This window comes from Streptopelia decaocto (genome assembly GCF_964273445.1).
Source record: "Streptopelia decaocto genome assembly, chromosome: Z".
NCBI classification, from domain to species: domain Eukaryota; kingdom Metazoa; phylum Chordata; class Aves; order Columbiformes; family Columbidae; genus Streptopelia; species Streptopelia decaocto.
The window spans coordinates 59,755,506-59,783,425 of NC_138657.1; the positions used below are offsets into that span (position 1 = coordinate 59,755,506).

Sequence of the window (27,920 nt, forward strand, 5' to 3'; positions counted from 1 at the left end):
GTGGGGCTGTGCGTGACACACTGGTGGTATTGCCACCATCCTTCACCTGCCCCTCTGGGACCTGAGCATCACTAGCAGGTGGTGGCTGCAGAGCTGCTTGCACCAGTGGTACTTCTGTACTGAATTGCATCATGTGCACATGGCAGAGGTTACTGAAATCTCCAGAGCTGCATCACAGAGTCACAGAATGGTTGGGGTTGGAAGGGACCTCTGGAGATCACCTAGTCCAACCCACCTGCTAAAGCAAGTAAACCCAGAGCAGACTGCACAGGAATGTGTCCAGGCGGGTTTTGAATGTCTCCAGAGAAGGACGCTCCACAGGCTCTCTGAGCAGCCTGTTCCAGTGCTCTGGCCCCCTCAGAGTAAAGAAGTTTCTCCTCATGCTTAGATGGAACCTCTTGTGCTTCACCAATCCTGCACCTCCCGCCATGCAGTTGGCCCCGGTCTCGCCCCCAGAGCTGCTGCTCCCTTCCGGTGCCCGGACGCCTCCCGCTCGGCTCCCGAAAGCTGCGCCCCCCCGCCAGCCACACACACCCCGCGGCCTGCCGGGCCGGAGCCGCTCCTGCGAACTACAGCTCCCGGCATGCTCCGCGCCCCGGACTACAGCTCCCGGCATGCCCTGCGGGTCGGACTACAGCTCCCGGCATGCCCTGCGGGTCGGTGCCGCCAGGGCGGGAGGGGCCCGTGTTCCCCTCCCGCCGCTGCCGCCCGCCTTTCCCTTTCCTTTTCCTGCCGGCGGGAGGTCAAGGGTCGCTCGGGGCTTCCAGCCGGAAAAGGAGCGCGGGCAGGCAGGTGACGGGCCCCGGACCTCGGGGCGATGCGGGACGGTGCCGTGGCCGCTTCCGCGGAGAGCGCGGGGCGGGGCGGACGCGGCCCTCCCTCCGCCGTCCCGGCTGTTCGGTTCTCGCCGCGGGTTCCGCCGGGCCGTGGGGCGGACGAGGGGCCCCCGAGGGGCCCGTCCCGGGGCTGCCGCGCTGTCTGAGGAGCGGGCGGGCCGGAGGCAGCTCGGGCTGTGCCGTGCGGCTCTGCACGGCTCGTAGCGGCGAGCGGCCGTGCCGCGGGGTGTCACTCACCTGGGACCCAGTCCTTTGCTCTGCTGTTGTCTGGTTTCTGGTGTGTTGGCTTCAACTTTTTAAGGCTTTCTGGTGTGTCAGAGCTCTGGCCTTTCTTTCATTTTTTCTTTTTTGTCCTCTCTCCCTGCTGGAGAATTTCTGCCAGCTGGGCTGGAAACTATAGTTGCCTGACTAACATCTCCGTGAAGCTGACAGACAGAATTTGTGTGGAGGAGTGGCAGCCTGTTACATGTTGTTGTTTTGGAACTGGGAGGAGTGAGGTGTATTATTTGCATGTGCTTAAAAACTGAATTAGCTAACTACTGAAAATGTGCTTTTCTATAGTTCTCCAAATGGCTTCTTTTGGGTGGAAGAGAAAGATTGGTGAGAAAGTGTCAAAAGCTACTTCTCAGCAATTTGAAGCGGAAGCTGCAGATGACAAGGATGTGGCTGATGATGATGATGGTAACTGGGTGCATGCAACTAAAAGAAGAAAGGAAGCTCTTTTAGAAGACTGTGTAAAGAAAAGTAAGCAGCTGAAGGATGAAGGTGCAAGTTTGGCTGAAAATAGGAGGTACTAATGTTATCTTACTCTTTTTCATTGACTGGTTAAATGCTGAATGGTATTTTAATCCCATCTCTATAAACACTAGGTTGTTTGCTAGCAGCTACATTCACATTTTTCATGTTTGGAAAAGTGATCATTCCTTTCATTCTGTCCTTGCTGTCTGGTGCTAAATAAGTTGTTTCCTTTTGTGGTGTTGGCAGCTGTGAAATGAAGTCTGTATTCTGTCTCATTTTTGTGTATTCACATAAACAAAAAATTACGGAGGGAGATGAAAAACTGAGGAGTTGTGAAAGTTGAAAGGCTAATTAAGATACAGCAAGATAAGCCGCACTGTAAGTGATGCTTTAGCTACTCTGGTAGCTGTCTCCTCTCTTGTAAATGTGTCTTTTCTCTTATTAAGAGTAAGCTTATTTGCATGTGTACAGTGCTGAAGCAAATACTGCAGAGCAGCTAGTGCAGTCTTAATCTGTCTAATACTTTTGAAAAGTCAGGTTCATATAGCTGGTATGAACATCTTCTGACAGCAGTATTGAGCCTGTCTTGAGACTTCAGCAATTTTGGAAGGATATTGCAAAGATGGTTCCATTGTCTTGTAATGTTTCAAGCAGAAAGTACCTTTGGAGCAGGGGAAGATTAGAAGAGGGAAAGAGGGACTATGAGTTACATATTAACTACATAATTGGTTAGATCTCCTCTGAAAGGGGAAAAAACAGTTTCAAGAATAGTCCCCTTAAAATCTTCAGAATGCTTTACATCTAAATCTGTATCCTTACCTTACTTACATTAACATCTTAATTTATTGTCTCAGACCAAATATAACGTTATTTTTCTGGTAGAAACAATTCCATAATAAGTCAATACGTGCTCCTGTGCTGTTAAACTTTCTGTTATGAGATCTCATTGTAAGAAAGGGTTCCCTAGGCAATATAGAGGAGAGAACAACTTGGAAGTTTAGAGGAGGCAAGTTTATATATGGTAATAAACAAACAGTGTGTATGGTCTGGTCTGATTTAAAAATAATACATAAAAATGTCTTTGAGAAAAGGCTTTTGTTCAAATATTTAAATACAATTTCTGCTTTCTACAGTTCACTCAAATGGTGATGCTGTTCAGGGGACAGTGATTCACTTCAGTATTTCCTTTTGTGTTCCTGAGTTCTGTAACTCCTGAACAAAATTTTGAAGCCTTTTAAAAGTGACTTTAAATTTAAATCAAATTAAGCTAAATCAGTTTTAAGCATGCTGGTGTTGTATAAATACCTTTAATGCAAAAGCTGCAGAAGTTGGTTACATTGATATTACTAGCTGATAACCCAGAATATACAAATTAGGAATCTATCTTTGTTTTTAACACTGGGAATAAATCATACTGTGGTCTACAGAAAGGTCTATTCTGTCCTTTTCAGGATATAGAGACTGTATTTTTAAGCTTGAGAAAACAAGTATTTCTAAGTGTTTTCATTCTACATCTGCTAATCACTAATATTTACTATAGTTACATATATTAAACAGATGGATTTTTGTTTCTGTCTTTAATTCTACCTCTTGTCTTCCTTGTATTTTGCATTGGATGTTGTTTATATTTTCTCTGTGGATTTTGGTGCTTTTTGTTTCTTTTTTTTTGTTGTTTTTTTGTTGTTGTTTTTATCTATTATGTAAAGTGCAATAAATCTCTTGAACAGCAGCAAATAATCTGTATATGTTGTTTAATACAGGGAGATACAGACTGCTGCATTTATTTATTTTATTTTTGGTGCTTTTAATATCTGAAGTTGGTTTTAGAGACTGAGTTTTACTTCATCTGTCAGTTATAGAACAATATAAAAGCTTAACCCATCCAGAAGCAGCAACAGAAGGTTTTTTTGTGAATTTAGTGAGAACTGAATTTCATCAGAAGTGCTTATGAGAGCTACTGAGAAGCACTGAATGGCTTATAACAAGTATGAGAAACAAGTAACAACATATTATAATAAAATGCAGGGTTTGGGAGGCTTAGCACACTCTTTTGTGTTAATGCTCTTGTGTCTGAGGCTTAAGAGAAGTTCTAACTTGAAATGGTACATTCCATCAATTACTCTAGCACTCTCTGTACAGTTTGAGCATTTACGGTAGTATGGTGGTGTCTGCAAACATAACTTTCATAAAGATCTTTCTCTTGAGAAAAGATTTTGCCTACATTAGAGGGTAAGCTCACAATGGGAGGATTTTATTACTTAAGCAGGTGGATAGTTGATGTGCCGTTACAGGGAACTTGAGGAAGCAGACTGAAAGGAATGTTTATTCTCTCTGGTGGAAAGTGGTTGCTGTAAGTGTGCTTCAGATATACATGGTCTATTTTTTGAATATGCATTTGTATAATATAAGCAGACTGATGTAAATAATTAAATACTTAGATTGTTTCCTGAAATATCTAAGTATAATAGTTAAAGAAAGATCCGGGTTGGATTGTGTAGCATTTAGGTAAAAAGATGGTATCTTTTCCATTGAATAAACTCAGAAGAAAAAGCAAAGACTGAGCACTAGAGGGTAACTAAGGTGGTACCTTAGTTGATGTTACTTGTGGAGTGGAGAAAAAAGGATCCTGCAAAAAAAAACAGACTTGGGAAGAAGCAGGAGTCTAAATAAAGGGAAGAATGGAAAGTAATAAATTCAACTACACTTCTTATGGAAAGGAGACTCTGAGGTAATGTGCATGCTAAAATTCATATGATGAAAGGTGAATTTTGTAAGTGGATCCACTATTACTTAGGTAGAATAGTGTTTACCTCCTTTATGCTTGGTTAGTCCATTAGCTTATTTTTTGGTAAGGGGAAGGCAAGTGATGGTTTTGTCTCTGTGTATGCAGTAAGTCTGTGGATGAGTGAGGTCTGTTTGACTTTTGTTTGTAAAGTGAGTCTTAGTGCTTCTCAGGGGCAAGGAATAATGGAGTTCTTGGGGGTCAGAATTTGTATAGCCTACTTTCTTTGCCCATTGTTGCTCGAGTGACATGAGTGAATTGTTTTGGAGGTGGCAGCCCTCTGTGGGTTTTCAGCTTTTGTGGGAGCTGCTTGATGAGTATTTGTACCTGCTGTAATGTGTGTGCTTTAATCTGTTAGGCTGAGGCTGAGACACACACACACACACAGAAGAAAAACAGTGCTGAAGGAAAGTTTGTGATCCATGTTGTAGTCTTTTGTGAGATGGGAAGAAAGATGGTGAGATTACCAGAAACAGGTGTTGAACTATATTGATTATCCAAATGGGTATGTCATTGTGGAAGATGGGGCTTAGGAAAGTCTGACCGAGAAACTTGATCAATAGGCAGTTATGAAGATGACTTGTGAATGAGTGATCTCACTGTCAGAACAGAAAGAAAAGGCAGGTTATGTGGGAGAAGTGTCACATTTGTGTGCTCTTTCAATGTGTGGGAAGGAGCAATTAAACAAATGTACAAATATACACACAGTCTTTTGGGTATCAGAATATTGTCTGATGGTGGAAAGAATTAGGAATATTCCAGAGGATAAACTGGTTTTGCTTATATGAAATTTATAATGCTGGCTGATTATTCAGCTTGAGAGACCAGTATGGCTGTGCCCATATACACTGGAATGAAAAACAAAACAAAACCAACAATTATAATCCAGATTAGGGTGTTTGTTTGGTTGGGTTTTGTTTGTTTTTTTTTTTTGTTTGTTTGTTTGTTTTTTGTTTTGTTTGTTTTGTGTTTTTTGTTTTGTTTTTGTTTTTTTGTTTGTTTGTTTTGGTTTTTTTGTGTGTGTGTGTGGTTTGTGGGTTTTTTTTTTTGGTGTGTGTTTTTTTTTTTTTGTGTGTGTGTGTGTGTTTATAGTCCTACACTGTTTTAAATCCAGCGCAATCCACAAGGATAAAAGTTCATGTGGTCAGCCTTAGTATCTTGAACACAGTGGTTTGTAGTTGCAGTGTGTTTTGCATGGTAGGTAGGTAGTTTTTGGCCGTGGACACAAGCTTAAGAACAGGTTTAGGCAAGATGTAATGTCCTCAGACATATGGCATGTAGAGAGGTAACAGCAAGGAGAAGAAAAACTTCTGTCAGACTAGTATCTTCAGTATAACTGAGTTGCAGTCCTGTTTTCAAACTACGATCATTTTTGTAGCTGGTCCAGTAGGTGGAGATAGAGCTCTTTGCAATGTACCCTGAAGAGTGCAAAAACTGGTCATCTAAATACTTAATTTTGCGAAGAGACACTCCTGGTTTTAATTTCTTATTGATTTGCATTTAATTTTTCGATTTTGCTAAAAAGAGCTTAATACTACTTCTTGCGTCTGGTGATATTAATTTATGATTCTATGGTTACACTAAAAAAATCTCCGTCTCTAAAGCTGGTACGGGTGTGGGAAGATCATGTTTTCAGCTGGTACATGCATGTTTTGTCTGAGCTTGTAGAGTTTAACCTATGTTAAAATAAATGGTTGCATCACTTGATATCATCTGATGTGGCAGATGCCCCATCCCTGGGAACATTCCAGGCCAGGCTGGATGGGGCTCTGAGCAACCTGATCTAGTTGAAGATGTCCCTGCTCATTGCAGGGGTTGGATGAGGTGACCTTTGAAGGTCCATTCCAACCCAAATGATTCTGCGGTTCTGTGATTCTACGATTCTGTGATTCTACGATTTCATGAGTAAATTGGACTGATTAATAATATTTTACCCCTTGGCATTGCAAAGTATTATGAGACCAGATAATAGGTCAATTTTAATGAATCTATCTACTTTTCTAAAGGAATTAATCTTTGAGAATTCAATTTTCGAACATGTTTTTAAAAAATGGGCTTCTGTCAAGTGCTCCTTATTCCACATTTTAGCAGTTGAGACTTTTTTCCCCTGATGCTAATAGGCTAACATCACTTCAACATGTGTCATTTGTGGTTCCTTAGCTACATAAGCTGTCATTGAGATTGTCTTTCTGAACTAGACATTGTAAGGTGTTAGTGTCAGATGATGAGGCACACTCCTTTAAAATGTGCTGTAAGCGTAGTGGTCAGTTAACTGTTATCGGGGGGCGGAAATAAAGGCAGATTCAGCAGGTAGAGCATTAGAGTAATACCAACTTAAATGAAGCTGAAAAAACCTTTCTGTCATGTTCTTATAATGTTTGCATTTGTTCAGTTTACCTGTGTCTTTCAGGGCTAGGTTATGATAAACTTTTGATGACTAATAAATTATGAAAGTGCTAAAGTAATAAAATTGCTAACAGGGCAAAGATAATTGTGTTGAAATTGCCTTTTGATTTTCAGTCAGTATAACTGATGTTACTTACATAATATACTGTTAATAAAGAGACTTCCCAGAAGATCCAACAGCTATCTTTAACACAAACATTTCAGCAGTTCAATAGGCTGAGTTTACCTTATGGAGAAGTGGGGCATGTTAGAGAGAAGAAAGGTTCAGGAGAGGTGGTTGCATTTTTTTCAACTTGTCTCCTGGAAGCTTGAGAATGGTTCATCCTGTAGAGGAAGAAACCAAGAAGAGGTGATTAGGAGCCCTGCATGGGTGTACAGGGAGCTCCTGACAAAATCCAAACATAAAAGCTTAAGAACAATACAAGAGGTGGGAGCAGGGTCTTGTGACCCAGGAAGACCACAGAAACCTTGTCTGAATATGCAGGGATGGGATCTGGAAAGCCAAAGCCCACCTGGAGTTGAATCTGGTGAGGGATGTGAAGGGAAACAAGAAGAACTTCTGCAGCTGCATTGGTTGCAAAACAAAGACTGGGAAAGATGTGGGTCCTCTGCTGCATGGGGTAGAGAATCGAGTGACAAAGGATGGAGAACAGGCCAAGGTACTCAATGTTGTCTTTGTTGGTAAGACTTGCCTTCAGGAACCCCAGGCCCATGGTACCAGAGAGAAGGTCTAGAGCAAGGAAGACTTACCCATGGTGTTCCAACCTTCTGATCATCTTGGTGGCACTCCTCTGGACCCTCTCCAACAGGTCCATATCTTTCCTGTATTGAGGACCCGAGAGCTGGATGCAGTACTGCAGGAATATTTAACGATGTAGAGTATGTTACTGGAATTGAAGAAGCATTAAAAAAAAAATTGGTTCTTAAATTTCATCAACATATGTTAATTTTTGTGTATATATTAATATTTCTATATAGGGGAATTATGTGTGACAATTACTTTCTTCTGTCCTGATGCATGTGAAGTTATTGGAAAATAATGAATACTTATTTTTAGAGGTCATTAAAAAAATTGAATTTTATTCATAGAAAACAGTAGGATAGGAATTGATAGTTTCTGAATTTTTACGCTGCTATCTGCTTATATTGCTTCTGTTTAATTCCTAACACTTTTTCTAGATGGATTTGGTTTATGTCCAAATAGAATATTTGCATCTAATCCTGGAATAACTCTTTAGTACTAATTGAGGAACCATAAAGAACTACATAACATAATGGACTGTAAATAATATCTAAATATTGTTCTTTTATTATTTTTATTTCTGTTACTTATTGTGACAATATTTTACATCTAATTTTTATCACTCATTGTCATAGCTGTGCTTTAAAAATTAATTCAAGAAATGTTGGAAAGCACTTGTGCTGGGATATTTCTAGCCTTGTAAATGAAAAATAAATAGAGTTAATTACTCTTTTTACCTTTTTTTTTTTTGGCTTTATTCTTTTGACAGTCCGTGTTTTTCTTTGATGCATGTATGCTCTGCAGACTTCGAGATATTCTTCCTTACAACCTTTTGCTGCATATGAGGGATAATAAGTGCTTACAGGAGAGTGCACCTGGTGTGTTTTCATTTCTTCTTTAGTGCTGAGTTAAGATGAAATGCTTCACTGTGAGTTTCCCTACAGTTGGCTGGTTTGTTTTCAGAGTTGACCTCTGAAACTGTCTTAGTTCCTTTTCACTTGCTGCATGTTACTGTTACAAACTGTCTGGGACAGGGACCGTCTTTTAAAACAGTAGACATGGTGGCAGTAAAACCAGCACTATCACCATCCTGCACAAACTAGTTTCTGCTAGCAGGTCTGTACTGGTGGATGGTGGGTAGAGGTCCTTTTAAACACTTTAACTTGCTAGATAGACTTTTGCATCAAATAACATGTTTCTTACTGGAGCTAAGAGATTTTGCCCCTTAGACATTTTAATAATGCAGCTTTTAAATGTAGAGAATGATATAGTTTGTACGCATAGTATAATACAGTTTAGAAAAATCTAGTTTAGATTAATAATCTGAGCAATTTTCACAGGAAAATACAACCTGGGGCCTTTTCCACATCCTTTGCTTGATAGACACTGGCAAGAGTTGTTCCATAGTACTGCTGTCACAGTGTTCAGAACTCCCTGTATTAATAATGTTGTGTATTGCAACTTGGATACTGCAAAATGTGATGGTATTTCTTTTTTTAAACTTACAATTTTGTGGTTTTGTTTATTGTCCAGATCTACTGTTAAATACACCTAGTTGGTTTTACTTTAATAATAAAACCTTTGTATTTTGAAATGAATTTTTTCATAGTATTGTTTTTCTTCATAGGAGAAGCTACAGGGAAAAAATAAAGTGGTTTCCTAATTTAATACCTTGTCCAGTTGCTCTTAAACCTAGTTACTGTTGCTGACAATAATACTCCCCACCACCCCTTTTGCTTCAACTGCCGTTATGGTTCATGGTATTTGATTTTGAACCAGTAATTCAGTATCACCTTCATGATCCTCAAGGACAGCAGGTACATACCATGTTCTATATCTTCTAAAAGAAAAATGTACTGAATTTAAGATATCATAATTGCCCATCAACTTTTGTTTCAGGAGTTTTCTAAAGGAGTAGGATATGACAGTACGTTTTGTTACAAAGATCTTAGTTTCTATACCATGTCAACTTGTTTTCTAGTTCCCTAAATTGTTTCTTCCACATCTTATGGCATATCATGAAAGTATCATGATGTTTGGCAGTATAGGCTCAGAATAAAAACTGTTTAGGAACAGTGTCTTGTTCAGTCAGGTCTTTTGAAGGGTTAGCTCAAATAGCAGGGAGGGATAATCAAGAATAGTACATTCTCTTTTTTCTTTGTGGAAATATTTGATGTTATAGGACTACTACCTGTTTGAGACTTGACTACACAATGTAGTATAACAAAAATAACTAATAAGGGTCTTGTACACTAACATGTGATAAATTAATAAATTATTTGATTGTGGGACGTGACTTTCTCTATTACTTTTTGTCCTGTCCACTTATTTACATGGGCATTAACTATTTAATAATTTTTGTAGACAATTGTTAAATTAAATCAGGGCCGAGTTAATTGAAAGCAAGGACTGGTATACATGCTACCCGTATTTGGTTGTTCACAAGTCAAGCATCCAGTTAAAGGCTGCAGTTCTATCGCTAGTTAAGCTGATTTCAGTTAAGGTCAATGTGACCTAACTCTCCTGCTCTGTAATTTTGATCCCTTTGCGATGGTCCCTTTTTTCTGTTTTACCCTGGGAGGGAGCCAACTCAGTGTATCAGTGTGTGACTGGACTGGAGAAGCAGCCTAGCTGGAAAATAACGTCTTTCCGGTTGCTGGTTGTGATCTGGTTCACAAGTGCTTTTGCCAAAACAGGCAGGAAAACAGATATTAGAATCTAAGTGGCCAAATAAAATGTGTCTAGTTCTCTCGCCTTGCCACTGGACCATGAAAAAATTACTCCTAGTTCATAAGGGACTGTGCTAATATGTTATATGTGGAGCAGTTATTTTCCATAATATTAGCAGTACGTGGGGGGTAGGTGCAGAGAGGGTCATAAAACAATAAAGTTGTTAACATATTACCCAGTACTTTTGGTAAACCGTATGACATATATGAAACAGGTGATAGGCATTGTACATTTTTCTTACTAAAGTCATTTGCGTGACCAATGCATCCATCCCAATCTCAAGAATCACAGTGTCAATATGTTCAATTTTCTATTACCATAGATACCATAAGTCAAAAGTTGTAGACCTTTCTACCTCTGGATGGTGCCTGATACACTAATACCATATGACAGACATAATGCATCCCTCCCCTCTTTCTTACTTTCTGAAAAACAGTCATAGAAATTTTGTTTTCATGAAGAATTTGAAGTTTGCTGTTTTGAAACCTGTTCAAACTGATTATTTTTACGGGCTGCCATTCTCAGTGTGTATTGGACATGTTTCCTCACCAGCCCGTGGAGTTCTAGTGGCTCTAGCAGCTAAGTGGCAGATCTTAAGAAACATTGTTTGTTTTGTCTTTGATCTGTCGACTGGTAATAAAAATCTAATGTAGTAGACAGTGACTTATAAGCTTTTTGTCTTCTGCAAAACTTAAGAAATGACAGTTCAGACAAAATGCAGTTCATAACTGTAGATTTTGTTTTTAAACAAGGTTCTTTGGTTAAGAGATGTTGGCAATGAGTAATGGCTTGGATTCAGCTGGCTCCACAAACCTATTTTACTGTTAAAAATGGAAGACACCTGTTAAATATGTTAAATTGCACAAACTTACTAAAAGGAGTTCTGCAGCCTGGGCTTCTCTGTAGGAAGTTGTATTTGTCTGGAAGCTTTAATACAAGCTTTCCTTTTCCTGACATTTGGCTCTTTGGTGATAATAAATTCACCCTCAGTGGATTTGGACGTTGACCTAAATGTTTTTAATTGTCTTTAGTCTGTCAGTGAAACTCTTCTGTTTGTCAGAAGGTTAACTTGCCTTGGTATTGCTCACACATAACTTATTTTCCTAGAGCTCTCAGTACAGGCAAGACATGGACCCGTTGGAGGGGGTCCAAAGAAGGCCACAAAAATGATCAGAAGGCTGGAACAGCTCTGCTGTGAATACAGGCTGAGAGAGTTGGGGTTGTTCAGCCTGAAGAAGAGAAGGCTCCAGGGAGACCTTATTGTGGCCTTTCAGTACTTAACAGGGACCTCTAAGAAAGATGGAGACAGACTTTTTAGCAGGGCCTGTTACAATAGAACAAGTGGTAATGGTTTCAAATTAAAGGAAGAGAGATTCAGATTAGACATGAGGAAGAAATTTCTTACAATGATGGTGGTGAAACACTGGCCCAGGTTGCCCAGGGAGGTGGTAGATGCCCCATCCCTGGAGACATTCAAGGCCAGGCTGGATGGGGCTCTGAGCAACCTAATCTGGTTGAAGATGTCCCTGCTCATGGCAGGGGGTTGGACTAGATGAGCTTTGAAGGTCCCTACCAACCCGAACCATTCTATGGTTCTGCGAGTATGTGTTCTAAAATAGAATTGTAGACTAGTGAAGTATTTCAATTTTCATTCAAAGGGCGTTTCTGATCTGAATTTGATTAGTATTTATTGAGACTTCAAAAAGGACTTAAATAGGGGCTTAATAAAGAAGAGGGTTGTATAAAGCATTGTGAGGGATAGGATCACATTTTGAGATTGAAATGTTTCCCAGTATAGAAAACAGATTTTGTTTTAGTCAGCCCGTGCTAGACCATTTTTCTCTCCCTGCCATATTAAAAATTCTGTTTGTAGAGCTCTAAGTATGAGGGTGATAGGAAGCTATTTGCTGAAGACACCTTTTTTTTTTTTTAACAATGCTTTCAGTTTCACAACTGTCACAAGATTTGTCTTGTTTAGTAAAGTAAGGACTATGAACTTCTTCAAGGTCCAAACATATACTTAAGTTGTTAAAGTGTAGCTGTCATGTGAAACCATTTACAGTATAGTGGTGTCATTGCAGCCTAAACAAAGCTCTTTTCTTTGTGTTTGAAGCCAAATGGAGAATTACACTGGGGAGCTGCTTGGTGTTGTAAAACAAGCTAATGTTTGGACAGGTCATAACCTGGATTAGATTTAGAAGCAAAAGCTTTTGTACTAGTGCAAAGCAGGGGCAAGAAAATGAGACTAAGGTAAGGAGAGTGTGCACTGACTTTTGAGGGCTCGCTTAGAATGAGTCTACAACTTTGTTAAGACATTTGTATTTGCCTTTCAAAAATGTGGCAGAATTCCAGTACTTCTGTATTGTGGGTGGAATTGAATTAATGAGGTTTCAGAAATTATTTATTTTAGTAGCTGACTTATTTTGTGGGATTTGAAGGGAGAAAGGAATTCCAAGCAATACTAAAAAAAAAATTTAGAAATGTTGTTGACATACAGAATGAAAGAAATATTAAAATTAAAATTAGAATAAGAAATATTAAAATATCATAATTAATTTACAGAACAAATTGCTGTCATAAAACCCAAAGTAGTTTTATGTGAGTTACAGGTGCAAACAACTGTTATCTGGAACATTGTGTAAGTATGGGAGAAATCTTTGTGACTTTTTGTAATTTGTAGTTTTTTAATGTATTTCAACTGATTGTGAAGGTGTGCAAGTTATTGAGTTTTGTTCATCATATTCTGATAATAAATTGAGATTGAGAAAAGCTGAAAAAAAACCCCTACCAAGATAAGTAAATTTCTATGTAAAGAAAATTCATTGATGCTCTCAGAGTTTCTGAATGATAACTTTTGTTAAATCCAGGAAGAGGATTTGTAGAGAGATGAGGCATTTGCAAGCCAGACTTAAATATGTTAATCTAATCAGTGAGATCCACCTAATGTTTACAGAGAGAAGGTATTACAGTAAATTATATATGTTAAACGGCACATTTTTATAATTGAGTCCTGAATCCTTTTTCCAGATGAAACACTGAAGCTATCAAGCTTTGATTGCTTCCTTTTTTTTCCTTCAGAAGAAGAGATCTTCCACTTGACAGATGCATTACAGCTGTGTGCATTATTGCAACAAACTAGTGTCTGTTGTCCTGTTTACTTTTGTGAAAATGTGTTGTAAATCTATGGGTAGTTTAATGGAAATGGAGTCCTTCCAGGGCTCAAAAGATTCTTTCTGAATGTTCTCTGCTGGGGGGAGTACAAGATTTGTGTCACAAAATAAGAGGAAGAATTAACTTTAGAAGTTAGGATTTAGAAGCATAGGATACTGTGAACTAAATGGCTTAAATATTGCTATCCAGTAATTAACGTAGATAAAAACATCTGAAATATTACTCTTCCGTGAATCTTTAATGTTTTATTCTGCATCTCATACTCTGCTATGGGAAAACTTGAAGGAGATGGTTCAAACAGTTCTTGCGGTTATTCTCTTTAGACAGGCACTATTATATGTATGCAAAGTCACAGTGCCAACAAAAATCATCAGTCTGAATCTATTGGTTCTTGTAAGGTTGCTTATCAGTAGAAACATAAGAGCATTGTGACTAACTAGCTCTGTCATGGAAACTGGAGCACGAACTTGCCTCATCTGTCCCTTTACAGAACATTTTTGCATAGTGATGCTGAGGCTCACCATGCGGTCTCTGCAGGGCTAGTAGTGAGAGTTCCCACTCTTCTTGCCACTTTAATGTGTGTGATTTGCGTGGTAAGTCATCTTGGGATTTAGAACAGTTTGATACTTTCCCTTAGTTCTGCATGGTGACATCCAGTCTTTATACAATCTGTATGTGTGTATTATGTCCTTGTAGGCAGATTGTACTGTTTGTTGCATATCTGTATTTCACTTATTTCAGGAGACTTTGTTTTTGCTGACTAGCATTTGCATTGGTACTTCATAGTCGTTTTACATCAGTACCTTCTAATTGTTTCAGCTGTGTGGGGAGGTTTATTGGGTACCTGCCTACTTAACTTATTGGTACTTTCATGATAAATAAATTAAAATTGCCCTTTAAGGCTTAAAACACCATAGAGAACTACATGTTTCTTCTGTATTTATCTCTTTGTTTTTGTATAACTTCTGTCCTTATTACTGTGATGTCGACATCAGCAAAGATTGTACAGAGGCCAGGAGCAACAAAGAAAATGAAGGGGAACTACATTGTTAGTACAGATAACAAGAGCATGTCAACTAGATGAAATGGAACTGCTCAGAATAGAATGTGAACAGAATATTGCTTTTTGTGTATCGTCTTTTTCCAAAATGTTTTGCCCTGTTAATACCCTACCCTTAAGCATGTTTTGGCAATAAGTCATTTTGGGAAAGATAGAGATATACTGTCATCCAGATCACAGAAACTTTTATGATGCCGTTGACAGCTTTTGACTTCTTGGCCTACTTTCCATGACTGATTTCTGAGAACCAGTAGGATCGTACCATGAGGTAAGAAAGACAGAGCTGTCAGCCATCTGTGGACAAATAATTAAAAGGTTAGGGTTAAATGCCTACTCAACTAAGAAGAAAACAGATGGTAGCCATATTCTAACTTTAGTACTATGTTTCTGAGGCCTGTCTGAACAAAGAATTTTTAAGAGAGGAATATGACCTCAGAAGTGCGTCAAATGCAGCGTAACAGTTTTTCTTCTACATTTTTGTTCCTGCTGCTTTCAGAGGAACTACTGTTGAAACTATTTTGAGGAGCTAAAGCTTTGTATTTAAAACATCGTTTCAGCAGTAAAAAATACATTACTGCTCTGTGGATACTTAAAATATTATAACTATTGCAATATCTGATACTTGATATTTAATTAATTTGCAGCTTTTGTTTAGGATACTAGAACAGTGAGTTGATTTTAATGAAACTATACAATTATGTCTCTTTTGAAGCTTGGAAGGTCATGATGCTCTGTTCTTATTGCTTAAATAATAAAATGGCAGGTTCAGGAGTAATAAAATTTGTATTCCTGCTCTTGATTTGAATTTCCGTGTGTAAACCTCAGTTCTAGCTGTGTATGTCACTGTTTATTTTGGCTTCTTACAGGGCCCTCTTCCATAAAATGACAGTCAATAACCACTTAATTGAAGAAAGCATGATAAATTCTTCCAGTTCTTGTCCTCCCCTCTCTATATATCCTGATGTCTTAAGTTAACAGCTTGTAGAGAGAAATTTTGCTATTAACCATTCTGACTTAAGAATTACACTACAAAGTCCTCGACACTACCACAAATAATTAAACTTAACTTAGGCTTGTAAAATAAAATTACACTTATTTTGACTCTTGAGTGTTTTTGTAGGATCATTTACAAAGATCAGGAGGTCCTTGTAATTAGTAATATAATTCTGTGAGGTTGTGACAATCTTTGTGATGTAATCGTATTGCAGCTAAGTAAATTCCTCTGTGTTATATGAATTTTGTATCACATCTGTATTTTCAGGAAAAATAAAAAGTAGCAGTGCCAGGTCTAGGGAGTTTCTGTTGAAAGGCCAGAAACAAAGCTGTGGAACATCCAGTCTCTAGAATTTTGCATGCAATTGGCATGTTTAACTAAGGTTTTGTTTGGTAATATGCCACGAGTTTGGGTTTTTCATGAATATGAAGATTTTTTTAAAAAAGAAAATGTGCTTGGGTCTAGCTTCGACCAGTGCTTGTCAGTCAGCTGTAGATGTCTATATTAGTGAGAGCTGAAGTAATTATTTCATGTTTGAAGAATGAACAGGAGCATATGCTCATACACTCCTTCCAAAGCTCTCTGTGAGGACAGAGGCCTGAAATCACACAGACGATAGCGCGGCTGTACAAGGCACAGGAAGGAAAGTGGCCATTAGTTAGCAGCAAGATAATTGATTGATTAGCAGCCAGTGGTGTTGTGTTTGTATTGCAAATTTTCTTGTCTCCTTACAGATAAGTGCAGTATCTGAGTGGGGTGGACTGTGAAGAAGAGTGTAAAATAAAGGCAGCAGAGCTTTCAGCTCACCATTCAATAGAAAATGTGTTTGTGAAAGACACTTAGGGCACAGTGTCAAGTGTAGGCACGGTTAATTCTCTGTTGTTACCTAGTACTCTGTGGCATCTACTCCTCTGCCATTTGTCGTTAAAATTATTTACTGTGTTGCGTACCAATCCTAGGTCTCAATAAAATAACTGTGAAGAAGTAGTGAGTGTTTTTTTTAATGAGATTACTTTTTCATGCTGTATGTGAGGAAATAAAATGTTATTCCCATGTGAGACAGGATGCCACTGTTTGAGACAATACTAGCATCCTGATTTTCTGGCTTTTGCTTTGGCATATTAGTTACAAGCTCATCTTTCTCCAGTGTTGGATTTCACACCTTTTCTGTCAAAAGGGTAGTTTCAAAAATGTATGTGCCTAATAAATGCAGTGATAAAAAGTGTCCATGTTTACATGTCTGGCTGAAATAAAATTTGGGAAAATGGCAACTGAAACTTACGTCAAACTTGACTTTATAGTTTAGCGTGAAGATAGGTGGTAATTGCTTTAGGTGTGTGATGAAGTGGAATTTCCAATGTGTTCCTCTGTGGAAGCTCCTAAGTGAAATAAGTCTCTTTGAAATATTTGTGTAGCTGTTTAATTTTGTGGTGTATCCAGTTGATTATTCATAACAGAACTTTGTATTTGCTGTGTAGGAAAAGATTCTGTTGTATAAATCCAACTTATTTTCACTATATGCACTACTAGTGTCCAGGTGTCAACGACCTGATATTGAGGAGTCTGATATGTGCAAGAGTAGTAACTAATGAATACTTAAGCTTTGAAATCATGTGCATACTGTTTTACCCCATGGTAAAATCAGTATAATTTACCTACTCAGAAGGCAATTACAGCAAGTGTATCTCTCCTTTACTCTGGGGCAAGAACATGTGTATGGTCATGTGCCACTGAAGAACTCTCAGGCACCTCTTTACTTGTGGTAATTAGTGTAGCCTTGCCTAAATCAGCCTGTTAGATTAAAATATTTTATTGGAAGTATTAGTAGATAGTAAAGGTTTTAACTTACTCCCTCTATAATCAGAAGTAACATGTGACACTTTATTTACCATAAAATAGCTATGCTTTTGAACATCAGTAATGATTCATCAATAGTTTTAGAATTGTGTGCAGTTAAAAAAAAAAAAAAGTTGCTAAGGCTTCAACAGAACATACTGTTGTACTTCATGTGTTTGAAAACCTGCTGATCTTGTGAAGGTTACCAGTGAGGTTACATGTGTTACATGATTCTGTAATATGTGCTATATGGCACTAACTAGGGAGAAGGATTTTCTGAGTCAAAAAAGGCATGTTAGATTCATTCTCCTTTATTCTTTTTAGTTTCCTCCTTCACCTGTTCTTGGAATCTTTTTTTTCACCACAATCCAGTCTTGCATCATCTCCCAGCTTAAGAAGTCTATTACTGTAATCAACTTACACTTTGCTTTTAATTTCTATTTACTTTTTATGCACTCTGTACAGTTACTGACTAGGGTTCTTTTTCTCTGGTATCCACCAGAGTCTGAATTTGGCCCTACACTAGATTAAAATTGTTCTAGCTAGCATTCCTGGGGGCCACAGACCATTCATGTTCTTTCTCTATGATACAAGTATTTGACAATTAGCCATATTCTTTTTAAAATGTTGTTTTCCTCTTCCTTAGCTCATGCTTTTTCCTAATTCTCCTATAATATCTGATCATAGGAGTGTCCCTCCGAGTGTCTGAGAATTCCCAGGAGTTATGTTGCTTCATCCTTTATACTGACACTGTCCTGTGATCTGCTTCTCTGCTGCAAGCTGGTCTCATTTTGTCTGAAGATGGTACCATCTCCTCTCTTCAGTGTCTTTTCAGTATTTTCAGGGTCACTCTGTACGTGCCATGTCTCAGTCTGTTCCTGAAGCATCAGCTCTGGCAAGGAAAGCTGCAAGACTATAGGTCCTGCGTCATCCGTAGTGATGATTTTTAGCATTATATATATATGTATCATTCAAAAACTGATCTCTGTGTAACTTGACCAGAGTTTGGTTTTTATTCTTACCCAGAAGTCTCCCATTAAATATTTTCATGGAAATATTAATTTAAGGCTTTTATTTGAGTTCAAGGGATCCTGTTTTCCCAGAAGTGGTATTGAAAAAGTGAAGTGTAAGCATGAGATGTTTGTTTCAAAAGTTTAGCAAGCTGTAGTAAAACGTGCCAAGTGTGTATAGCTCCCAGATGGTCAGTAACACATCTGAACAGAACAGTTTTAGTGCTTCAGGAGATATGGGATTTCATATGCTGTGAAATAAAAATTGGCAAGATTCATCAAGTCTTCTACATTGAAGCCATCCGGATATATCCAGTTCTGAATAATTTATTCCTTTTTATGTCATTGCAACAAAGAAGAGAAAATAATTAAGTTCTGGTTATAATAGTGTAATTTTTGGTAGTGAGATATACTACTTCACTGAAATTACTGTGGGTAAAGTATACTGTATTTCTATATTCACATAAATAATACAGTACTTCAAAATATGATAGTTTAAAAATGCTTTATATTACTCAAGTTTAGATCTTTAGTTACAATGTATATACAGGTTAGGGTTTTACTTTTGCTGGAAATATTGATTTGATAATCTATAAAAATCAATATATGCCCATTATTAATATTCTGTGACTTCTTTACTGCTATATTAGGCAAGTTTTTATAGTAAACCCAGACATCGAAAAATTAATTGATCTATGGATTATGTTGTGCTTAAACTTTGTTTTCATTCAACCAAAAGATAATAATATTTCATCTTTAATTATGTATCACTGAGGTTGCTGATGTCTTAGTCCTAGGTCATTTTATATTCCAACTCCTGCTCAAAGCAAGGTCAACTTGCTTGGGATTAATCTTCATTTTGGTATATATCAGAGGTTTCTGAAGAAACTTTATAGCATTACCAGTGGATAGAGCTGGTAATCCTTGCGATTCTTGAGTTTTATTCTTGCTTCTGAGATACTATTTTTAATAGAAATTATTTCTATTTTTGAAATGCTAGGTTTGGTATCCCTTTTTCTGAAAGGACATGAGATTCAAATGCATGTTACTGTGCATCAACTGTACCATAGCATGTGTTCTAAACATATGTATTTGCTTTCCATATCAAGCATATGGGAATAAGTTCAGGACCTCAGGGGAACAAGCATTAAGTTAAAATTTGTTACTTCATTTTTGTTAGCCATGACATGGCATTTTTTTGCAGCTCAGCTGATGCAGACGAGCTCATTACTTGCTAGTCATTCAACTGTATGTGAGCTTATTTATTTGCTAAGAAATGGGAATAGCAAATGGAATGTTCATTAAGTTTGTGTTAAACCCAAAGCAGATGTCATATTTATATTCAAGATTTCATTTTCAAAACTAGTTCTCCGTCCTTATAATGGTAAAGATCCTGTACAATTCCGCTCAAAAATATACTGAGAGATAGTAAAAGTATCTAATTTTTAATTATTTATTTTACGACACTACCCCTGTGTTAGCTCACTACTTATTTTAGCCAAGGTTTATGGTTTTCATAAAACATTTACTGGAAGATTGGCTTTACAACTGTATCTTAAATCCCAAGGAAATTTTTTCAGGAGGGTGTTTAATATTTAATACAATATATAATCTTTTCCTTCAAAATAATGGGATAAAATTGATTAATGCACCATCTTTATATAAAGGATTTTTTTTCCTAAATTTGCATTACTAGAACAAGATCAGTTTCTCTTAATAACAACAGTGTCCTTAGTTTTTCCTGGAACAACAATGGAAACATCTGTTTTCTCCAGTATTTAAAATAATAGAAGTCATGTTGTATCAGACTTTCTTCTTGAGGAAATACATGCACAGAAAAGATCAGTATTTCACAGCTGTGTGGATATCTCCACAGTGTAAACTGGTAGCCAGCAGTCAGTCTCTTTTAGGAGCTGGTTCAGCATGTACCTGGAGATAAATCTTCCTTCTCTAGCCCTCTTCGATTGTGTTCTCAGTCCTGGGAAGTGATTTCGGCATTCTGTCATCACTTCTCTTGGATCGTGCTTTCTCAGGCTCACGGGCAGAGTTGAGTAGCTTACTCTTCATATATGGAACACGTGTGGCACAGCACTTCTGTGGATGGACAACCTCTTTTCCCTTGCCCCACTTTATTCTGTTGGCAGACTGTTGAGACATCGTCACCAAAACCAACAGGATTTAGGGGGATGTTTGCTTAGTTTTTATGTTCCCTTCAGAGGTAGAGTGTTCTTGCTATGAATTTTTATCCTGTTCAGATTGACACTTTGAGCAATGATGTACCCTCCATAGAAATAAAAATGAAGATTCCTGAAATGCAACTGTTATTTTTTTATCTTTCTATTTGCAGAATGCCAGTTATTTTCCTTCCTTTCTGGTTACTGATGTCATTACTGTATGTGCTCCATTTTCCGAAATAGTCTTTTTCTGAACTTTTTTGCTACACTCACAATATCTCACCTTGCTGCAAGGGCAGGACACCACTGAGCTGAGGACTTCCCTTACTCGTGTAGGTTTTATTGTGTGATGTCTGTGCTAGGTCTTGAACAAAAGTATAATCTACTCAAAAAGTAGTTATTGCTGACTAAATAACAGCTTAAGGCTTCTACTGACATATGTAGAAGATGTGATGTTTCCTTTAGTGTGAACACCTTCCTGTGGGGCATGAACTGAGATGACAAATGCACAGCTGGTGCCTAAATTTTTGAGGAAATGTGAAAATCTGTTGAAACATCGTTTGATGTTTGAGTGCAGCATGCCCATCAGTGTCATTTACAAACCAGTAGTACCTGAATCATGAGAGTTTGGCTTCAGTTGCACTGCTTTTCCAAGCTGTCTTCTATTCCCAATCAATTCACAACTTCCTGAATTCTTCATGTAACTGCTCTGGAAAACCTGGAGGTGTAATACAAGCCTGAGGACTTTCAACTTCTGTCTTATATTTACATACCAGAGTTACTCATATGTCTTTATCTTACAGTACAGAAGTGCAGGAGGGCAACTTGTATGTTTCGGCCTTTTTAGGCTGAAAAGGAATTTTAAATGATGAAGGCAGCAAAGTGTGTTGGATTCAGATTGTATTTCTTTATGCCTGACAAAGGATGATTTTGACAATGAGGGGAAATGGACTTGGTCCAAGCTGTCTAGTTTTAAGTCACTGCTTTGCTGTAGGTTTCCTATGTTGACTTGTAAATCCACGTGAGGCCAGCTGTACAGTACTGCTCTGCACACATTTGGTGAGAAGAAGAAATCCTGAAAACAGTTCAGTGTGCCTTATGGGGAAGTGGATAGAAAAATCATTAATACTAATGAGAAGCCATGGCATTTTATTTAGAACAATGTCAGGATGTGAATAGAAATATCCAGTATCTTTAAATATAGTGAGACTGTAATATTGTTTTAACTACAGGTACCGAGAGGCTATTCACAAGTGGGACAAAGCACTTCAGTTAACTCCAGAGGACGCTACGCTTTATGAGATGAAATCACAGGTAAAGCATGGCAATTATTTATCAGTTTAGAAGATAAAAAGGAAAACGTTATGCTTGTGAACATGTACTGTGCAACACTGTGTAGTTTTAGTTTGCATACACTACAGCACAATTTAAGGTTTTCATTTTTCACAACACAACGGTATCTTTTAACAGGAATTAAAATAATGCTGTTATTCCAGCCAATCACAATAAAAAACACCTTTGGGACATGAATTAGGATGTTACAATGTGGAAAAACAAAAGAAATATTTAAAAATTGTATTCAGAGAAGCAAGGACATCCTTACTGTGGTTAGCAAATTTGACCATTAAAAATATGCCTGCTCTTTCTAAAGAGTTGCCTTAATACTGTCAACATTAAATAGGGGTACTGTATGCAAAATATATACTCCAGTCTGTTTCCATATTAAAAAGATTAATTATCTTGGAAAAGAGCATTAAATAGAGTATACTTTTTATGTCAGTTCATCTGGGCTGTTGTTTTAAAGCTGTTTTGAGGAAAAAGGCTTGCAGACATCAACACCTCCCTGAAGTTATGAGATCACCTTGTAATTTCGGTATGTCTTTGCATAGCTTAGATGGCAAAAGTTGCAGAATCCATTATTTTGTTTGGATTGGGAAGCTTTTGTCCCCATCTATGTGCAAAGGTACAAATATACTTCAAATATACTTTTTTTCTGTATTAAATGAAAATATTCTTCTGCAAAAATTATTTTAATTTGGGTTGAGGATGACAACAAGAACAAATTAGACAGAAAATTAGTCCAGAAAATGGACAAATTAGAACAGAAAAAAATATTTTTAGGAAGGTAGCTATTCAAAATATGACTGAAAAATACATTGTTTAAAGTTAGGAGAAAGGAAAAGAGAAAGTAAAATCATGGTACTTCAGTGAATGTGTTATGTAACTTTTAGGGAGCTTTCTATGTTGTTTAGTTTTAAAATCTTTGTTGTTACTGAATTCTTGTATTAAAAAAAACAGAGCACCCCCATGCCCTCTAAAAAATGAAAACACAAAACCAAACAACCAATAACACCCCCCCCCAAAAAAACCAAACCAAAATAAAACAAACACAAAAGCCAAGCAAACAACTAACCTGCAAAATAAAAACAAACAAAAAAAACCCCACAAACAAGCAAACCCCCTCCCCAACAACAACAAAATAACTACACAATTAAAAAAATCCTCTAAAACCTAGGAAGCAAATCTGGCTGTTTTCCAAGGTGTGGTGATGGCTTTTTTTTTTTGTGGATGCCATCACGTCTTCTCCTCACAGTCACGTTTTCTGTGAAGTAAAGAAGTTTGATTCTGCAAAATAATTAATTGAATAATCATAAGCTTATTACAATACAGTAATGCGGAAGGAGGCTTTAATTTTATATAGCTGCAGAATGTTTAGAACTTACTTGGCTTTGCATTTGGTTTGAGAAATATTTTATGGCTTTAAAGGTTTGTTCCTCCAGAGTTATTTTGACAGAATCGGATTGCTTTTCCAACATACCATATGTATAGAAGGGATCCCACTGGACCGTGTCAGGGAAAATTCAAGGAGGTGTGTGTATGAAGCGTTGATTTCCGACTTGGTTCATTAATTTGAGTGGTGTTGGTAGTAAGATGCAGTAATTTGTTTTAGTTTATATCACTGAATTTTTCTAGTGCAATTCCTTCGTTCTGTATATCCTACATCATGCTGAAAAGTGGGCATTTTTTTCTCCCCGCTTTCTTACCAGGCCAGATTTATAGTAAATTATTTCTTCCTAACTTCTAAAACAGGAGGCATATATTGTTTAAAAAATAAAATCACTTCAGGCATGTTGCTCAAGCCTTGTGGAAATTCTGCAGTAGCACTTTCTCTTAACTTGGGCATGCTTATGATCAGATCTATATGTTATTTGGATAGCATATGAGCATTCACAGGTCTCCTGTATAATTTAGGTGCTTGGGTCCTACATGCTTCTAAGTTCCATGGTAACAAAACATCTTGAACATGTAAACCACCACTAAATATTTACTTGCATTTGGACCTTTATATCAGTGCTGGCTTAAATGAAAGCTCTAACTTAGTACCCTGACAGCATCCAAAAGTGGATGGCTGGGCAAGAGTCATAGCAGCGGTACAAGTGTGGAGCAGTTCCTCCTGCACAGCGCTTTTCCCAGCCTCCAGCAAGCTTTGGCCCTGGGACTTCTCTGTGCTTAGAAGTGCTTGAAAGAGTTTTCTCCAACAATTTGTCTCATTGCTTTCTGTTCTTATGTAAACTTCTATCATCTGCAGAGCTATGTGTCAAAGAGTCCCAAATCTTAATTATGCGCTATTGGTAGAGACAGAATAATATAATTCTGCTTTAATTAACAGCTTTCAACATTGCTGTAAAGGTTGTTAGCTTATGCAGCTGTTCATTTGTGCATTTAATTTTTAACTCTGCTAGTAAAGAATTATGTTAAGATGCAAAAATAGTATCGGTCCAATATATTTTTTTTTTACTGCAGTTTAAAGATTTAACTCTGTATCGAGTATAACACCATCTAGTAGGATTTCTTCTAGGTTGGAAAGAAATGGTTCATGTGCTCTGATGCTGTCTCCTGAACACATGGTGTTTTTGAAGTAGCCTTTATTTATCAATTAGAATTTCATTGACTTAAAGTCAAGAGAAAGCTGTTGAAAAGGGCATTTAAGCTCAGTGGGACAAATTAGTGAATAGCTCTCTTTTAACAGTTCTTTGTTATGGTCTTATGTGAATGCAGGACTTAAGCTAGCTCTCCAAATATATTCCATTTAATTGAAATCATACTAAAACTAAATATTTTCACAGTGAAAATAACAGGAGAACAGAGAACATTAGCTTACCAGAAACCAGCTATGTGGCTCTGATTCACCTTGTAAAATTTCTTTGCCTGTCTAATTAAACCATTCTAGTGAGAGCTGAAAGAATAAAGGAAGACTGGCCTTTGCGTCCACCATGTGCCTTTGCTACCTTTGCAGAAGAGGAGAGCACTGCTGGGCAGCTGCACTGTTCCTCTTTGGATGCGCTTCCTGAAATAGCATAATGCTCCTGTTACACTGTTAATGAGAGCACAAGAAAAGTGTATGTACAAAATATTATGCATTTATAAAATTACTTTTTGAATCTTTTTAACAAAACCTCTAACCTTTAAATAGGTAGCATCTCTTTAGTACACGCACACAATTATTACAGATTATTTTTGCAGTATGACTTATGCTTACTAGAAGCTGATTAGTATAGTGCATAATTTGATACCTTTCTACTTTTAAAGGCCTTAGTGTGAGCTGTAAAAATCAGTTTTTACCGTAACAAAAATACGTAATTAATTAAAAAAATACTCTGGTTAATATTTAAATGATACTGCTTTAGAAGTGAATATGTTATTCCAATCCAGCACACCAGCACAAATAGTGCAGCTATTGTTGTGTAGCTAAAGGAGAAAGTTTTCGTAGCTCCAGATTTGTAAGAACTGTACACCAATTTCAGCAAGGGCTTGACCAGGTTTGGGCATATCAAAATCTGCCTGTCTTGGTACCTGCGTCACATACTAGAGGACGTGATTCATGTTAAGAATGACTTCGTGCGATTAGCTGACATTCTTTATGGTCTATACTAATTTTCTTTCATTGAGGAAAAGTCTCCTCATGAAGTAATTCCTTTTGAGATTTAACATTGGATGCAGGGTTTTGCATAGGATTGAATATGTGTGTATCTGTTACATTTATTATGATAATCTTATGTTGTGTTCTATAGCAGCTTCCTCCTTCATGAGTTTTTACTTTCTCAGCAGTGAACTTAACATTTTAAGTACCCTGTTGTTTAGTATGCAGCTCAGACAAATTTGCTGGTGACACAGTAGCAATATGTAAATATTTATGTTAAGTTCTTGAAGATCTGTCTTTAAACAGATGTAGGACAAATGTCCTTCAGTATTTCTGAAGAGCGGAAATAGTATTTCAAGTTCTCAGTTGTCAACGGCACTTGCAGTGAGTGTGTTTCCAGGAAAACATATGGGAATTGTGGAATTGCTCAATGGTGTCGTGCTTCAAAGACCCATAAAAGTTGATGAGATTTTTTTCTCCATTGCTCTCAGCTACTCTTTGATCCATTTAAAAACAGATTATTATGGTGTATGGAGAGGTTAGGGGTGCACTCAAACTTTTCTTCGCATGCAAGATCTTTCACTGTATAAACTTGATATTCCATTACTAAACTGCTCCCCTGTTGCAAGAGCAGTTAGTGGCAAGTAAAAGTTTATGCAAGCAGTTCATTTCCATACTTCTGTTTAAAGAAAAAAAAAAAAAAAATTGAAACCCTGAAAACAGCCTAGTGTTGGATTGTAGTATTAGAGAAGTAGTGTCATAAGTATATTCAAAGGAGAGTGTGAAGACTACCTATATTAATGCAGTTGCTAAGACTGATTGAAATTCATTGTGGGCCAAGTTTCTTAAACATGACTGGATTATTTTATAGCTGCCTTGAATTACAAAAGTGGATGAACAGGATTTGAGAAGCTCTTTGAATTTGCATCTGAACATTTATATACTGGACCACTTGGGACTCTTACCTGGGTGAACAGAGATCTCAAATGACTTACTACATTATGATATAGATACCAAACTCTCTTGGGAATCAGGCACTCGCTATTCTTCACCCCTCCTGAGGATTTACCTGGTTCATATTGCTCATCCGGTGGTATTTCTTCCTCAGATTTCAGATAAAATTGTCAAACATGCTGTATAACTATTACAGGATTCCTAAAATATATGATACAGTTGTTTATATATATTTATAGAAACAAGTGAATACAAATGTAAATGAACAGGTTTATCTCAATTGAATACAATTTTGGATGTCACCAGCTGTTTGAGGATCTAGTTGCTGCACAACCCTGCATGCTCTATTTGCATGCATTGAACAGGATCAGGATTTCAGGCGTGTATCTCTGTTTTTTAATAGGCAAAACTCATCATACTCACATTCAAGTAATTAAATTCTCTCTTCTAAAGGTTTTCTTAATCTTTAACTCTGTGAAGAAATAATACCAACTTCTACCCATCCCTCTTCCTGCTTAAGAAATTGTAAGATTCCTAATACATGACCAGACTCATGAACCCAAGTTTAGGTTATAACAAATCAGCTAGTATTTGCATATTATTTTTAAATGTAGTGAGAAGAATTTACCATCAAAACATTGATGTAAACTGCAGAAAGCTACCTAGCAATGTATTGCTGTGTAGTGCGATGATAATTGCTTTGCAGCATGGATAAATGTAAACTGCTTATGGGTAGGAAGAAATTTATTCATCAGTGTTTTGAACTGGCTTTCTGTATGGAAGAAGGAATTGGGTCAGTTTCACTGGACTTGGAATGTGTCTAAATATAATGATTCAGCTTCAAGACAGTGAGCTCATCTAACACCAGGACTTACTCAGATTCGTAACACTTCCAAAATACTGTGGGTAGGACAGGATGGGTCATTCTGCTGTCTGGATTTTTAGTACTTGGTCAGTCTCCTGATGACAGTTGCTGTGTTTAGCTGTTTTTATGCCACTAGATTCTTCTAATCTGTTCTCACATTTAAAGCTAGATTTATTAAACTAAGTAATTGTAGTGACACGGATGTTCTTTTTTTACTGCATGTGATAATGGTAAATCTATGTTGGAATAAAGTAAGTTCTGAATATCCATCTACTTAATGTCTTTATAAGACATTTCCCTCTAGTGATTTTTAATACATATGTGCATGGGAGTCATGAGATTTTTTTTCTACTTTGGAAGACTTTTTTTCTAATTGTTTGATTAGTTTTAAGAATGTTTTCTAATGAAGTGTTATAACTGGAAAATAAATCAGATATGGTATGAGATTCCTTCACTGTGAAACTTGAGTGCCATCCTGCTAATGAAGTTTACAGAAGACAATTCATCTAAGAAATTAATTTGAAAGCAATAGGAAACGGATAAAATCTTTGTGTCAGCTCTTAAAAGGGTGTTCTTAAGCAAACACATAGTCATCTTTGTCTTAGGTGACTGGCAAAATACGCCTTTTCTATCATAGCTTGCTTCAAAATTAGATTAAAGACTATTTTTCTGGTAGGATTGTCTCTTTATGATGGTTTTCC

At 37.3% G+C, this 27,920-nt stretch overlaps 1 protein-coding gene across 3 annotated transcripts in view; it reads left to right on the forward strand.

Annotated features, from left to right (window-relative positions):
* The first annotated feature begins 661 nt into the window (after window positions 1-661).
* TTC33 (tetratricopeptide repeat domain 33) overlaps window positions 662-27,920 on the forward strand; it is a 36,835-nt gene continuing 9,576 nt past the window's right edge. Inside the window, exons 1-3 of one of the 3 annotated variants that reach the window (XM_082074315.1) lie at window positions 662-788; window positions 1,398-1,626; window positions 21,712-21,793. In XM_082074315.1, coding sequence (XP_081930441.1) covers window positions 1,406-1,626; window positions 21,712-21,793 — 303 coding nt within the window. In that variant the 5' untranslated portion in view covers window positions 662-788; window positions 1,398-1,405. The other 2 variants (XM_082074316.1, XM_082074317.1) reach the window with 2 other exon arrangements.